This window comes from Haliotis rubra, unplaced genomic scaffold, assembly GCF_003918875.1.
Source record: "Haliotis rubra isolate DU_JTF1 unplaced genomic scaffold, ASM391887v1 Scf476, whole genome shotgun sequence".
Classification (NCBI taxonomy): Eukaryota; Metazoa; Mollusca; class Gastropoda; order Lepetellida; family Haliotidae; genus Haliotis; species Haliotis rubra.
Window position 1 is genome coordinate 599,209 of NW_025767164.1, and position 15,764 is coordinate 614,972.

General features: G+C 47.0%; 1 protein-coding gene across 3 annotated transcripts in view; it reads left to right on the forward strand.

The window, feature by feature from the left end:
• LOC124290860 overlaps nt 1-15,764 on the forward strand; it is a 30,623-nt gene that overhangs the window by 13,186 nt on the left and 1,673 nt on the right. For 2 of the 3 annotated variants that reach the window (XM_046727703.1, XM_046727705.1), the window contains exons 7-12: nt 5,378-5,449; nt 7,282-7,366; nt 8,380-8,535; nt 10,255-10,334; nt 10,817-10,885; nt 14,964-15,120. In XM_046727703.1, the coding sequence (XP_046583659.1) occupies nt 5,378-5,449; nt 7,282-7,366; nt 8,380-8,535; nt 10,255-10,334; nt 10,817-10,885; nt 14,964-15,120 (619 nt within the window). Of the gene's footprint in view, nt 1-5,377; nt 5,450-7,281; nt 7,367-8,379; nt 8,536-10,254; nt 10,335-10,816; nt 10,886-14,963; nt 15,125-15,764 lie in introns of all 3 variants that reach the window. The other variant, XM_046727704.1, reaches the window with a different exon arrangement.

The following is a 15,764-nucleotide window of genomic DNA, read 5'->3' on the forward strand; positions in this document are numbered from 1 at the left end:
ACCGGTCTTCAGCAACCCATGATTGTGTCTCCCGTGAAGATCCGGATCAGAACCGGTCTTTAATAACCCATGCTTGTCTCACCCGTGAAGATCCGTGTAAGAACCGGTCTTCAGCAACCCATGCTTGTGTCTCCCGTGAAGATCCGGGTCAGAGCCGGTCTTTAACAACCCATGCTTGTGTCTCCCGTGAAGATCCGTGTCAGAACCGGTCTTCAGCAGCCCATGCTTGTCTCCCCCGTGAAGATCCGGGTCAGAACCGGTCTTCAGCAACCCATGATTGTGTCTCCCCGTGAAGATCAGGATCAGAACCGGTCTTTAATAACCCATGCTTGTCTCCCCGTGAAGATCCGTGTCAGAACCGGTCTTCAGCAACCCATGCTTGTGTCTCCCGTGAAGATCCGGGTCAGAGCCGGTCTTTAACAACCCATGCTTGTCTGCCCCGCAAAGATCCGGGTCAGAACCGGTCTTCAGCAACCCATGATTGTGTCGCCCGTGAAGATCAGGATCAGAACCGGTCTTTAATAACCCATGCTTGTCTCCCCCGTGAAGATCCGTGTCAGAACCGGTCTTCAGCAACCCATGCTTGTGTCTTCCGTGAAGATCCGTGTCAGAACCGGTCTTTAACAACCCATGCTTGTCTCCCCCGTGAAGATCCGTGTCAGAACCGGTCTTCAGCAGCCCATGCTTGTCTCCCCCGTGAAGATCCGGGTCAGAACCGGTCTTCAGCAACCCATGATTGTGTCTCCCGTGAAGATCAGGATCAGAACCGGTCTTTAATAACCCATGCTTGTCTCCCCCGTGAAGATCCGTGTCAGAACCGGTCTTCAGCAACCCATGCTTGTGTCTCCCGTGAAGATCCGGGTCAGAGCCGGTCTTTAACAACCCATGCTTGTCTCCCCCGTGAAGATCCGGGTCAGAACCGGTCTTCAGCAACCCATGATTGTGTCTCCCGTGAAGATCAGGATCAGAACCGGTCTTTAATAACCCATGCTTGTCTCACCCGTGAAGATCCGTGTCAGAACCGGTCTTCAGCAACCCATGCTTGTGTCTCCCATGAAGATCCGTGTCAGAACCGGTCTTTAAGAACCCATGCTTGTCTCCCCCGTGAAGATCCGGGTCAGAACCGGTCTTCAGCAACCCATGCTTGTGTCCCCCGTGAAGATCCGTGTAAGAACCGGTCTTCAGCAACCCATGCTTGTGTCTCCCGTGAAGGTCCGTGTCAGAAGCGGTCTTTAACAACCCATGCTTGTCTACCCTGTGAAGATCCGGGTCAGAACCGGTCTTCAGCAACCCATGCTTGTGTCTCCCGTGAAGGTCCGTGTCAGAAGCGGTCTTTAACAACCCATGCTTGTCTACCCTGTGAAGATCCGTGTCAGAACCGGTCTTCAGCAACCCATGCTTGTGTCTCCCGTGAAGATCCGGGTCAGAACCGGTCTTCAGCAACCCATTCTTGTGTCTCCCGTGAAGATCCGTGTCAGAGACGGTCTTTAACAACCCATGATTGTGTCTCCCGTGAAGATCCGGATCAGAACCAGTTTTGAACAACCCATGCTTGTCTCCCCCATGACAATCCGGGTCAGAACCGGTCTTCAGCAACCCATGCTTGTGTCTCCCGTGAAGATCCGTGTCAGAACCGGTCTTTAACAACCCATGCTTGTCTCCCCCGTGAAGATCCGGGTCAGAACCGGTCTTCAGCAGCCCATGATTGTGTCTCCCGTGAAGATCAGTATCAGAACCGGTCTTTAATAACCCATGCTTGTCTCACCCGTGAAGATCCGTGTCAGAACCGGTCTTCAGCAACCCATGCTTGTGTCTCCCGTGAAGATCCGTGTCAGAGCCGGTCTTTAACAACCCATGCTTGTCTCCCCCGTGAAGATCCGGGTCAGAACCGGTCTTCAGCAGCCCATGCTTGTCTCCCCCGTGAAGATCCGGGTCAGAACCGGTCTTCAGCAACCCATGATTGTGTCTCCCGTGAAGATCCGGGTCAGAACCGGTCTTTAATAACCCATGCTTGTCTCACCCGTGAAGATCCGTGTCAGAACCGGTCTTCAGCAACCCATGCTTGTGTCTCCCGTGAAGATCCGTGTCAGAACCGGTCTTTAACAACCCATGCTTGTCTCCCCCGTGAAGATCCTGGTCAGAACCGGTCTTCAGCAACCCATGCTTGTGTCTCCCGTGAAGATCCGGGTCAGAACCGGTCTTCAGCAACCCATGCTTGTGTCTCCCGTGAAGGTCCGTGTCAGAAGCGGTCTTTAACAACCCATGCTTGACTACCCTGTGAAGATCCGTGTCAGAACCGGTCTTCAGCAACCCATGCTTGTGTCTCCCGTGAAGATCCGGGTCAGAACCGGTCTTCAGCAACCCATGCTTGTGTCTCCCGTGAAGATCCGGGTCAGAGCCGGTCTTTAACAACCCATTCTTGTGTCGCCCGTGAAGATCCGGGTCAGAACCGGTCTTTAACAACCCATGCTTGTGGCCCCTGTGAAGATCCGTGTCAGAACCGGTCTTCAGCAACCCATGCTTGTGTCACCCGTGAAGATCCGGGTCAGAACCGGTCTTCAGCAACCCATGCTTGTGTCTCCCGTGAAGATCCGTGTCAGAGCCGGTCTTCAGCAACCCATGCTTGTCTCACCCGTGAAGATCCGGGTCAGAACCGGTCTTTAACAACCCATGCTTGTCTCCCCCGTGAAGATCCGAGTCAGAACCGGTCTTCAGCAACCCATGCTTGTGTCTCCCGTGAAGATCCGTGTCAGAACCGATCTTCAGCAACCCATGCTTGTGTCTCCCGTGAAGGTCCGTGTCAGAAGCGGTCTTTAACAACCCATGCTTGTCTACCCTGTGAAGATCCGTGTCAGAACCGGTCTTCAGCAACCCATGCTTGTGTCTCCCGTGAAGATCCGGGTCAGAACCGGTCTTCAGCAACCCATGCTTGTGTCTCCCGTGAAGATCCGGGTCAGAGCCGGTCTTTAACAACCCATTCTTGTGTCGCCCGTGAAGATCCGGGTCAGAACCGGTCTTTAACAACCCATGCTTGTGGCCCCTGTGAAGATCCGTGTCAGAACCGGTCTTCAGCAACCCATGCTTGTGTCACCCGTGAAGATCCGGGTCAGAACCGGTCTTCAGCAACCCATGCTTGTGTCTCCCGTGAAGATCCGTGTCAGAGCCGGTCTTTAACAACTCATGCTTCTGTCTCCCGTGAAGATCCGTGTCAGAACCGGTCTTTAACAACCCATGCTTGTCTCCCCTGTGAAGATCCGTGTCAGAACCGGTCTTCAGCAATCCATGATTGTGTCTCCCGTGAAGATCCGGGTCAGAACCGGTCTTCAGCAACCCATGCTTGTGTCTCTCGTGAAGATCCGTGTCAGAACCGGTCTTCAGCAACCCATGCTTGTGTCTCCCGTGAAGGTCCGTGTCAGAAGCGGTCTTTAACAACCCATGCTTGACTACCCTGTGAAGATCCGTGTCAGAACCGGTCTTCAGCAACCCATGCTTGTGTCTCCCGTGAAGATCCGGGTCAGAACCGGTCTTCAGCAACCCATGCTTGTGTCTCCCGTGAAGATCCGGGTCAGAGCCGGTCTTTAACAACCCATTCTTGTGTCGCCCGTGAAGATCCGGGTCAGAACCGGTCTTTAACAACCCATGCTTGTGGCCCCTGTGAAGATCCGTGTCAGAACCGGTCTTCAGCAACCCATGCTTGTGTCACCCGTGAAGATCCGGGTCAGAACCGGTCTTCAGCAACCCATGCTTGTGTCTCCCGTGAAGATCCTGGTCAGAGCCGGTCTTTAACAACTCATGCTTCTGTCTCCCGTGAAGATCCGTGTCAGAACCGGTCTTTAACAACCCATGCTTGTCTCCCCTGTGAAGATCCGTGTCAGAACCGGTCTTCAGCAATCCATGATTGTGTCTCCCGTGAAGATCCGGGTCAGAACCGGTCTTCAGCAACCCATGCTTGTGTCTCTCGTGAAGATCCGTGTCAGAACCGGTCTTCAGCAACCCATTCTTGTGTCTCCCGTGAAGATCCGGGTCAGAGCCGGTCTTTAACAACCCATGCTTGTGTCTCCCGTGAAGGTCCGTGTCAGAGCCGGTCTTTAACAACCCATGCTTGTCTACCCTGTGAAGATCCGGGTCAGAACCGGTCTTCAGCAACCCATGCTTGTCTCTCCCGTGAAGATCCGGGTCAGAACCGGTCTTCAGCAACCCATGCTTGTGGCTCCCGTGAAGATCCTGGTCAGAGCCGGTCTTTAACAACCCATGCTTGTGTCTCCCGTGAAGATCCGGGTCAGAACCGGTCTTTAACAACCCATGCTTGTCTCCCCTGTGAAGATCCGTGTCAGAGCCGGTCTTCAGCAACCCATGCTTGTGTCTCCCGTGAAGATCCGGGTCAGAACCGGTCTTCAGCAACCCATGCTTGTGTCTCCCGTGAAGATCTGGGTCAGAGCCGATCTTCAGCAACCCATGCTTGTCTCACCCGTGAAGATCCGTGTCAGAACCGGTCTTCAGCAACCCATTCTTGTGTCTCCCGTGAAGATCCGTGTCAGAGCCGGTCTTTAACAACCCATGATTGTGTCTCCCGTGAAGATCCGGGTGAGAACCGGTCTTTAACAACCCATGCTTGTGTCTCCCGTGAAGATCCGTGTCAGAACCGGTCTTCAGCAACCCATGCTTGTGTCTCCCGTGAAGATCCGGGTCAGAACCGGTCTTCAGCAACCCATGCTTGTGTCTCCCGTGAAGATCCGGGTCAGAGCCGGTCTTTAACAACCCATGCTTGTGTCTCCCGTGAAGATCCGGGCTAGAATTAATTTGTCTTTAAGAACCCATGCTTGTCTCCCCCGTGAAGATCCGTGTCAGAACCGGTCTTCAGCAACCCATTCTTGTTTCTCCCGTGAAGATCCGGGTCAGAACCGGTCTTTAACAACCCATGCTTGTGTCTCCCGTAAAGATCCGTGTCAGAACCGGTCTTCAGTAACCCATGCTTGTCGTAAGAGGCGACATCCGATTGTCAGGCTCGCTGACTTGGTTGACACATGGCATTGTGCAGATCGATGCTCATGTTGTTGATCACTGGATCGTCTGGTCCAGACCCGATTATTTACAGACCGCGGCCATATGGCTAGAATATTGCTGAGTGCGGCGTTAAAAAAACCAACCAACCAATCAGTTGAAGTACTTCAATGTAGAAAAAACTCTCGGGTGTTTTATGTCGAGGGGTTAAATGGTCCGACAGCAAGAAATTACACAATTCATTTCTTTCAAGAACCCTTTCTTTCCTTCTGCAAAATATACTGCACCTTTTTTAATAGAACGGCAATGGTAGGGTTAAATAAGTGTGTTAAAGCTTCCTACACCTGATTAATACGTGTCTGTCCTTGTCTTCAAGGTGTGCATGTATCAGAATTACGTCACCGACATGTTGGAGCTTCGGTACTCAATGGGATGCGTGTACAAGCAGGTGCGTATGTCATATGTCATATGTACGTGTAAAACTGGAATAAAAATCGTGTGACTAAATGCGACACAGGTACATAAACTCCAAAACGTAGCCATGTTAAGTTTGTATTTGTAGTAGGTAAGCACCCCCCCCTCCAATCCATCCCTACCACGCACACATACGATCATCTCTAAAATATCGACGCCATTTTGGTAGTAGAAGTAAATCAAAATCATGTGACATGAACTTAATATTCGGTTGAGCAACACAGGTGTAACAATCATTGTCGAGCTTAAAACGCCTGTATTGTTGGTCAAAATGTTAGCTCTGCATGTCAGTCCTGCTCGATTCCTGCTGACTGGGTTCCGTCCTATTGCGCAACTTAGTACACTAACCAGTCCAGAATTTTGAGACAAATTCATTCAACTGGATACATAGATATTAATCAGTATTATTTGATACATCTAACCACTTGTATATGGCAACACTACGCTCCTTCTAATCCTTGCAAACACGTGCAGCGTGCTCTGTCGAACAGCGTGCTCAAACCAACGGAAATCAGGAAATCGTGGAAATGTAAAAACGAGGCTCTGCCGCTAGAAACGTTTGGCAGTCTGGTACGGACTTGATACTATATCAATCACATTGTCCGTTATAAAACTACATTGAATAAGCGCGAAGAACACATAACAGGTGTAACCATTGAGGCAGATGAATTGTGAATCATTTTATGACCTCATCAAACAGAAGCAGTCTGTGACGTCTAGTTAAGGTCATGCTGCCTACACCTCGCCATAAAATACAGAAATTACGATGTTATTAAAGTTTTAAAATAAAATTAACTTTTAAGCACCATTTTCTTATGTAACAAGGAATTGGAATTCAGTGTAACCATAGTTGTTTGTGGTGTCTTTTTTCACTTTCACTCGAGAAAATTCGGATCGGCTGAAAAGTAGGTCATTGTCTGAATAGGTTAATGACACTCATGTTTCGGTTTGCCACCAAACAGGGGTCTCGCCGAAGGACCGGGTTCGATTCCTGCTCTTAATGCAAACCATTTCTACTCTCCCCCACTGTATCATTGTCGTGCCGATGTGAAAAGCTGTGTAATTTCTCTGCTGCGACGAATCAGAAATGTAAAAGATGAAAAATGTTATATCAACAATAGCAATGATGATGTGGTTTGTCTTCGGAAGTCGCAAGTCGCACCGTGAGAACGTACCTTGAGACGTGCCAATAGTCTAGGATTATGGGTTCGAATCCCTGATTCGTCCTTTTATGGTTTTTGGTGTCTCGGCACCAAGCTCAAGGATTTCATCCCAGTGGAAAACGTAGAAGACATGTAGTTCTACTATTTGCATGAAGCTGACACGTTTGGATGTAACTTTGATCCTTTTCAAAGTGGCGTAAAACCCACTCACTCACTCGAACTTCGTTAGCTTTCTTTGGCTGAAAGGGGCGGTGGGGTAGCCTAGTGGTTAAAGCGTTCGCTCGTCACGCTGAAGACCCGGGTTCGATTCTCCACATGGGTACATGATGTGAAGCCCATTTCTGGTGTCCCCCGCCGTGATATTGCTGGAATATTGCTAAAAGCGGCGTGAAACCAAACTCACTTACTCACTCACTCTTTGGCTGATATAAACCGACTCACTCAACCCTCACTCACTCAATCATTCACTCGGGCGATGGAGTAGCCTAGTGGTGAAAGCGTTCGCTCGTCACACCGAAGACCCGGGGCCGATTCTCCACACGGGTACAATGTGTGAAGCCCATTTATGGTGTCTCCCGCCGTGATATTGCTGGAAGCGGCGTAAAACCCAACACACTCACTCACTCATTCCATCACTTTGCAGGTATGCGACATCAACAATGGAAGGAAACGACAGTTACGTAGGAATTGTTGTGACACAGATTTCTGTAACATGGTGTCGGCTTTAGGTAGGTCGTGTTTGTTTCTTGATGCACGTTGCTGTTGTTCTTTAATTATTATGGAGACATAGAATAATATTATCGCTTGTGGACACTAGTACGATTTCTAAATACTACCTACCCAGTCCAAATTGCAGTGTATTGTGGTCAGGTGGACTTTGTACGCCTCAGTTCGCTTTCCAGAGTAGCATCCCTTGGTCTATCAAGGATCAGCCGATCTCCCCACCTCTCCCTGAATCTCTCTCTTCTTCCCTCTTTTCCTCTCTCTCTTTCTCCACCTCTCCCTCTCCCTCCCTCTCTCTTTAAATCTCCCTCTCCCTCCCTCTCTTCCTCCTCTCTCTCTATAAATCTCCTCTCCCTCCCTCCTCTCTATAAATCTCCTCCTCCCTCCCTCTCTCTTCCTCCTCTCTCTCTCTAGCACCCTCCTCCTGTTCTCTCTTTTTCTCTTTCCTCTCCCTCCCTTTCTCTATAAATCTCACTCTCCCTCCTCTCTCTTCCTCCTCTCTCTCTCTCTTCCCCTCCCTGTTCCTCTCTTTCTCCACTTCTCCCTCCCTCTCTATAAATCTCTCCTCTCCCTCCTCTCTCTCTTCCTCCCTCTTTTCCCCATCCCTGTTCCTCTCTTTCTCCACCTCTCTCCCTCCCTCTCTCTATAAATCTCCCTCTCCCTCCTTCTCTCTTCCTCCTCTCTCTCTCTTCCCAATCCCTGTTCCTCTCTTTCTCCACCTCTCCCTCCCACTCTCTATAAATCTCACTCTCCCCCTCCTTTCTCTTCCTCCCTCTCTCTCTTCCCCATCCCTGTTCCTCTCTTTTATCCACCTCTCCCTCCCTTTCTCTATAAATCTCACTCTCCCTCCCTCTCCCTTCTCCCTCTCTCTCTTCCCCATCCCTGTTCCTCTCTCTTTCTCCATCTCTCCCTCCCCCACCCACCCTATCTCTCACTACTAGCGCTCTCTCACTCACTCTATCGAGCATATCAAGTCCAACACACATCCAGTTTTAAATTGTGTCATTTTATTCTGTAGGTGTCACATCGCCGTCTGCATCAACAATGTTTACCTCAACTTCAACCTCAGCCTCGACTACAAGTACTACCATAATCCCGTCTGCAATGACTTCACCAACAACAGCTACTACAAGTAGTACAACCGCAGCAACGAGACCTACACAACGAATTACAAGTACGACGTCGATACGTCAGCTATTCAGTCACCGTGACAGATGCCTTAATAATAGTGCATATCCCAAGTGTCAGAACGCCAATCACTGGTTTAATGACCCCTTAAGAGTTTTCATGGGTTTGGTGTAGGCAGACAATTGACCGTTTGGCTCCATTTACTCCAGACCAACAATCAAAAGTACTGAAATACGGTGTACTTTCAGGTCGTTTTGTCGTGAGAGTGAGGCCACATTGGCCCAGTTGAAGTCAATTGCTAGCATTTGGATTTAATGAAGATGGTGTTATAGACAGTGTTAAATTTAATATTTTAAGAGAATCTTGTTACATTATTTGTTTTACAATTACACATAGAAACATATCGAAAGGGAATATATACATATTCATAAATATATTTAGTACATTCAAACATACATAAACTTTAAAAAAAACCAAATATTTAATTTTTTTATTGGTTCCCAAGATTAAAATATTACAGATATTCAAAGCCGTGATACATACGGCTTAAAGTAATATGGCTACATGATGTACAGGTGAGATATTATTGTATTAATATTTTTATATACATGCATATTTGTAATACTGCATAAGTGAATATGTCTCTTCGCAGCAATGATGACTTTAATTTTATTTAATTTAAATTCATTTAAGTATTTTGCAATTCATTCATGTTTATGCCTGTGTCGCACCTACAGTGTTTTGAGGAACGAGGAGAGAGAATCTGAGAATTCCACAGGTTAAATCTCTCATGTTTGCATGTAATGATATGTGTGTCTAGCCATTTCTTGAGTCACTTGTTGTTTTAGGGCTTGGAGAGATTAACTGTGGCACGATGTTTCCTGTTAATATTGGAGAATAGTCCGACGGGAAGGGGTCTTATGCTTAAATAACATCCCCCGAGCAAAAGATAGGGTGGTATGAAATATCATGGCTCCCCATGGCGGCCTTATATTGGCCCAGTCATTTTGCATTACTGTGCCATTTCAGTGTGAAATTCTTTATATATTTATTGCATCAATACATCTTTCTCGTATATTTCGAAATCTTGTTCACTCATACATAACTTTTGACCTTTGCAAGTATATATTCCAAATACTCCAGAGAATTCCAGTGAAGTACAGAGATTATATGAGTGGCTCCATTTCCTTCCTAAATCATATCCATTCATCCCTGTATCATTTAAGCGTTTGATATATTTTCAGATATTATTATTATTATTATTATTCTAGGATATTTATATAGCGCACATATCCACGCAACTAGTACATGCTCAAGGCACATCGTATTTTGAACCTCAACTCCCTGGGGATCATACAACTCTTGCAGCCACTAGGCGCACCGAGCGGCTTTCCCATCCTTACGAGGTACCCATTCACAGCTGGGTGGACTGGGACACATAGTCACAGTATTTGTCTAAGTTCACTGCACGTTGCTGTACCCGCAACCAGGCGGTTGCACGTATGCATGTGGCCACCATCTGGTGATATACCAACGGTTTCGTGGGTTCTTATAAGTGCACAGGGTTGTGTACTGTACACTAGGGATGGTGAAACCATTGAAAGAATCTGTACAGAAAAATGAGTCCAAGGTTTTTACACCCGGTCACAGGTTGGCTCGATCCCGGCTCCTCAATCCCGCTCTATCACTAGCCTGGCGCCTTTTACAGCTCGCCCACTATGTGTATAATCTACTGAAACATTACAGTTTCAATGTTCATCCACAGATGGGCCGATATGCTTGTCGTGCCGGTCATTCAGTCAGCGGAAAGGATGCAGTACTGTAACGGTCTGTCAATCTGACCAGGTGAGCTAAGATCTTAGCAGAACATATCTAAAGTGAAGCTTAGTTAGCATGGACCTTGCCTATACCGGCTGCCCATTCATTCCCTATACCCCAGCTTGCCATCCCCACGATAACTCCACAGGGGGACGGTTGGGTAGCCTAGTGGTTAAAGCGTTCGCTCGTCACGCCGAAGGCCTGGGTTCGATTCCACATGGGTACAATGTGTGAAGCCCATTTATTGTGTATTGCTAAAAGTGTATTGATGTATTGCTGAATATTACTTTAAAAGCGGCGTAAATGTAAATTCACTCACTCATTCACTACGATTACTGGTTTTAGGTGAGTGAGTGAGTGATTTACCGACTTGGTGGGTTTGTGTGGTGAGCGAGTAAATGACAATGGAACTACGCCGCTTTTAGCTATATTCCATCCATGTTACGACAAGTAGACTCCAGGAATCGGCTTCATGTACTCATGTGAAGTATATGTATCTTCATCCCCAGGTGTGTTATTTATCTGTGGACAAGTCGGCAAAGGGGCTGACGTATTCCTCTGGCTGTACGTCGAAGACCGTGAGTACAGTACTTAGTCCGTGTCTAGTTACATTACATAAACAGGGATCGACAGACTGTTACATTAACCATATTAATGACTTGTTTTCCTCAAACTTGACTTCCGGTGTATATTTTAAAAACAAATAAGGTCAAATGCTATATTGATGCTTAAATGTCATTTCCAATATTACGACGTTTCTTTTGGCTCTCAGTATATATGAGTGAGTGAGTAAGTGAGATAGTAGAGGGAAGGCTAAGCGACACATGTTACAATATATTTGGGAGGTGGGGTAATCAGGTGGTTAAAGCGGTCACCTGTCACGCCGAAGACCCGGGTTCGAATCCCCACATGGGTACAATGTGTGAAGCCCATTTCTGGTGTCCCCCGCCGTGATATTGCTGATGTATTGCCAAAAGCGGCGTAAAACCCAACTCACTCACCATCTCCAGATTCATAGCCCATCCATTCATCGTCTCACTCCCATCCACTCGTTCACAATCATATTGTCTTTCACGCCTTAAACTGCAAAAATACAAAACAACATTGTACATTATATTTTTTTTCTTGACCGAAGTCAATGTTCCTGGAGTCCGACGTCAATAATTGCGTTATCACACAGTATGACATTACTGCAACATGTTTATATTTCCAAATCTAATCGGAATCATTTTCCCCAGGGTTTAATATTCACCGAATCATCATCACTTTAATATGTTCCTTCATCAGCCTCCCACTTTGTTTCAAATTGATGTCAAAGTCATATTGTGCTTCGCTTGATTGACAGCTGCGTTGTCTATTTCTGACAGCCGCGTTGTCTATTTCTGACAGCCTGTCGCAACCGAGACGAAATGAACTACACAAGATAGAGGCACCGGTCAATGCGAATACGTTCCTTTTTTAATCTCAAAATTGAAATCCACTACAGGCAATTAAATTAGAACAGATGTAAGAGTGGTGCTCTATTTTTAGAAAACGTGTGGCATTTCTTTACACGGAAGCACTCGAGTTTCGTAAGTGTCCATTAAGAGCTGCAATGTCGTTAAACGACTATTGGAATAGACTGACCACATAAAGGACACGCTTGACCATTACGCTGAAAATGAGGTCCTTTCTCTCTGACTGAATCTAAGTAAGAGGAACCTCACAAATCTAAAGCACCGAATAAAAGGAGTACCGCAAATCCTTAAGAGACGAGTTGGCATAATAGATTTGTTTAATTTACGGAAATCTTTGAAACAGTGAAGTACTTGACAAGGGACATTTCTTTTCCAATCTCGGTAAAACCATATGTCGTGCTGGCTAAAACTACACAAAGATCTAAGAACAATTCCACTATAGGTCACGTCAGCACGACCTTTAATCGGACCTGTCCGAATGCCTTTTTCTAATCATACACTTTCTAAAGGTTCCCACGGGGCATTCCGAAAGAAAGTTACGGACTGTACGACAGATGCCGAATGCCAGACAATGCGTCAACTGGATGTGTATTTGAAACAGATGAGACGTTATATAGCCTTTGAAAGTATTTTCATACAAAACTGGTCATCTTTTAAACATTCTTGAATTTTCTTTTGTTCAGTTGTTAAATTTTGGATTGAGACCTTTATCAAACTATTCAAGAAAGCTAAGTCTGGGATGGATCTGTATTTAAAGCTCGAGAAAGGGGTTTTCTGAATTGGATGTTGATTTGATTAGCTTTTTATCTCACTCGCTTGCCCACTCACTCACTCACTCCAAACCCAGTCCCCATTCACTCACGTACTCCCTCACCTACCCACACACTCAACCACTCCTTGCTGCCGCCCTGCGCTTCCGACCGACCGCTCGATCATTCATTCATTCATTCACTCACCAACTCACCTACTCACCCACTCACTCAGTCAAACTCAGTCAGCAACTTGTTAGACAGCTAACGGGATCGGGCAATCAGGCTTACCGATCTGGTTAACATATGTCATCTCACATCGTCAGCTGGGATATTGCTGTCACTCACTCACTCGTCTCCACCTCCCCACTCGCTCACTCACCCACTCACTCACATGCTCCCCCGACATCTGTCTCCACCTGCCCGCTCGCCCACTCACCAATCCACTCACTCATCCGCCAACCCACGCACACGCTCACTTGCTCCCGTCCTCTGTTTCCGCTCGCCCACTCACCTATCCACTCACTCATCCGCCAACCCACGCACACGCTCACTTGCTCCCGTCCTCTGTTTCCGCTCGCCCACTCACTCACCCATCCACTCACTCATGCGCCAACCCATGCACACCTCCCGCCTCTGTTTCCGCCTGCACACTCACTCACTCACTCATCCGCCAACCCACGCACTAACTCACTTGCTCCAGCCCTGTCTCCGCCCGCCTAATCGCTCACTCACTCACTCATCCGCCATCCACGCGCTCCTCACTCACTCACTCACTCATTCACTCAAATCCACCCACCCACCCGCTCACTCACTCAAATCCACCCACTCACTCAAAATCCACCCGACCGCTCACTTATTCTCTCTCTCAAATCCACCCACCCATTCACCCAAATCCACCCACTCACTCACTCAAATCCGCCCACCACTCACTCAAATCCACCCACTCACTCACTTAAATCCACCCACCCACTCACTCAAATCCACCCACCCACTCACTCACCCACTCACTCACTCACCCACTCAAATTCACCCACTCACTCACTCAAATTCACCCACTCACTCACTCAGTTCAGCATCAGATAACATCTCTGAAAGCGTCAAGCTGAGGACACAAATCAGATATCGATTATACGCATACGTGAGCATGAAACGAGATCACCGGGGGAAGCCTTCACACCTTGCCTCCCGTTCATAATGGACCCCTATAATTTCTATATTTTACGTTACATTTATCTCGTTGTTCTGAGCCACTGCCATCGAGAATTTTAAAAACTAACACGCCAAACCCGTATCGTTGTGATATAATCGAATATCTGTCAACCAGATGATTGGTGTACTGACAGTTGAATTGCATGTCACTCATAACACCAAGCCCACGCAACGATGAAGCTGTAAAGCTGCTGACGTTTCTGACGGAGTGATGAGCGATTTGCGACACCTTCAGCAACCACGAACAACGTTGTGGTGAAACAAACGTTCATGTCATCCAGTTTATTAAGAAATGACATATAAAATTTGAAGAGGCATCGAAAGCAGAATTTAATCAATTATTCAAAAATCACGTAAATTTTAAATGTTATTTGTTTTAATTATCTAAGCAAATTTACTAGAACCATTAAGAATTAAATGTTATCGACATCCAGTTGAAAAAGTGAAGATAGAATAAATTGCCATTCGAATGAACAGTTTAAAAACATTTAAAATCTCAACGCTCGATATTTCCTCCCACGACTTTCATTTGAATCTCGGGGCGGTGGGGTAGCCTAGTGGTTAAAGCGTTCGCTCGTCACACCGAAGACCGGGTTCGATTCCCCACATGGGTACAATGTGTGAAGCCCATTCTGGTGTCCCCGCCGTGATGTTGCTGGAATATTGCTAAAAGCGGCGTAAACCAAACTCACTCACTCACTCATTTGAATCTCCTCAATGATGCGACTGAAATATATCGAAAGAAGTAGGTAGCGTATTGTACGCTCGTGTATGATGTAGAAATAATCAACAAGCGTGTGTTGTGACATTTTGGTGACTGACTGAGTTTGGTTTTACGCCGCTTTTAGCAATATTCCAGCGATCATCGCTATTTTTAACGAGGAGGGGCCACTTGCTGGTAGAAGAGCCAGGTGTGCGAGTTGCACGCGTGAAATTAAAATGTCACTACACACGCTTGTTGATTACCTGTCTCCTCTACCACCAAGTAATGTTAGAGAGCAATTCATCGGTCTCAAATGAAACCAAACGGACTGTAGTAGGGGTGGGTGTTTGATAGCAGTTACCACTGGCCTGTGACGCTGTTCTGAGGATGCTATGGGTAAAGTGCACTGTAGGTAATAAAAATCGGCGCGGTTATATTTCCGACTGCGGTGTAAAACAACATTCACAATAATAATTGTTCCATGTGTTTTGCAATAGTAAATCATTTCCTTTCTTTGACCAATATATATATTCAGCTTTGCAGTGGGTTCGGGACTACACTTATTGGTAAGAGATCGAACGATTCTAGTCAGATGACGTCAGGTGCGGCCGTCCAACGTTGCTTCCAGTGTTGCGGTTTCAACTTCTGCAACTACGATCTGTGTTCTTCCATCTTCATGTCGACACTAGTGGGTTAGTGAGTTACAGATAATATGACCCATGAAAATCTGGGTTAGACTATTGATCTTCAGTAACCAATACTTGTCGTAAGAGGCGACTAACGGGATCGGGTGGTCAGGCTCGCTGACTTGGCTGACACATGTCATCGTGTCCTATTTGCGTAGATCGATGTTCATGCTGTTGATCACAGGATTGTCTGGTCCAGACTCGATTATTTACAGACCGCCGCCATATAGCTGGAATATTGCGTAATACTGAACTGAACTACTGGCAAACAAGGATAAGTTGAGCACCGACCTGACAATTGACCCGTATTAGCATGTATGAGTGTCGCCAACTGGCGCTTGCCATTGTTAGCGAAGGGGCCCCAGGGTGTCCGCGATCAAGTGTAGTGCGATGGGTGAAGCAATGCGTAAGGCGTGTGCAGCTATGCGCGGAATCAATTTCATCGTCATGCACTGCGTGCACTAGCCTACATCTGCTCTACTTTTCACAAACCAAATGGGTTTGCTCATTGCCGTGCACCGCCTACTTCTCGTAAACGCGCTCTCTGCGCCGGTCCAACTTATCCTTGTTTGCCAGTACATATGATATGATTGGCAATACATATTGGTTCTTACTGCTATATTCCTTTTAAAAAAATATGTTTTGTAAAC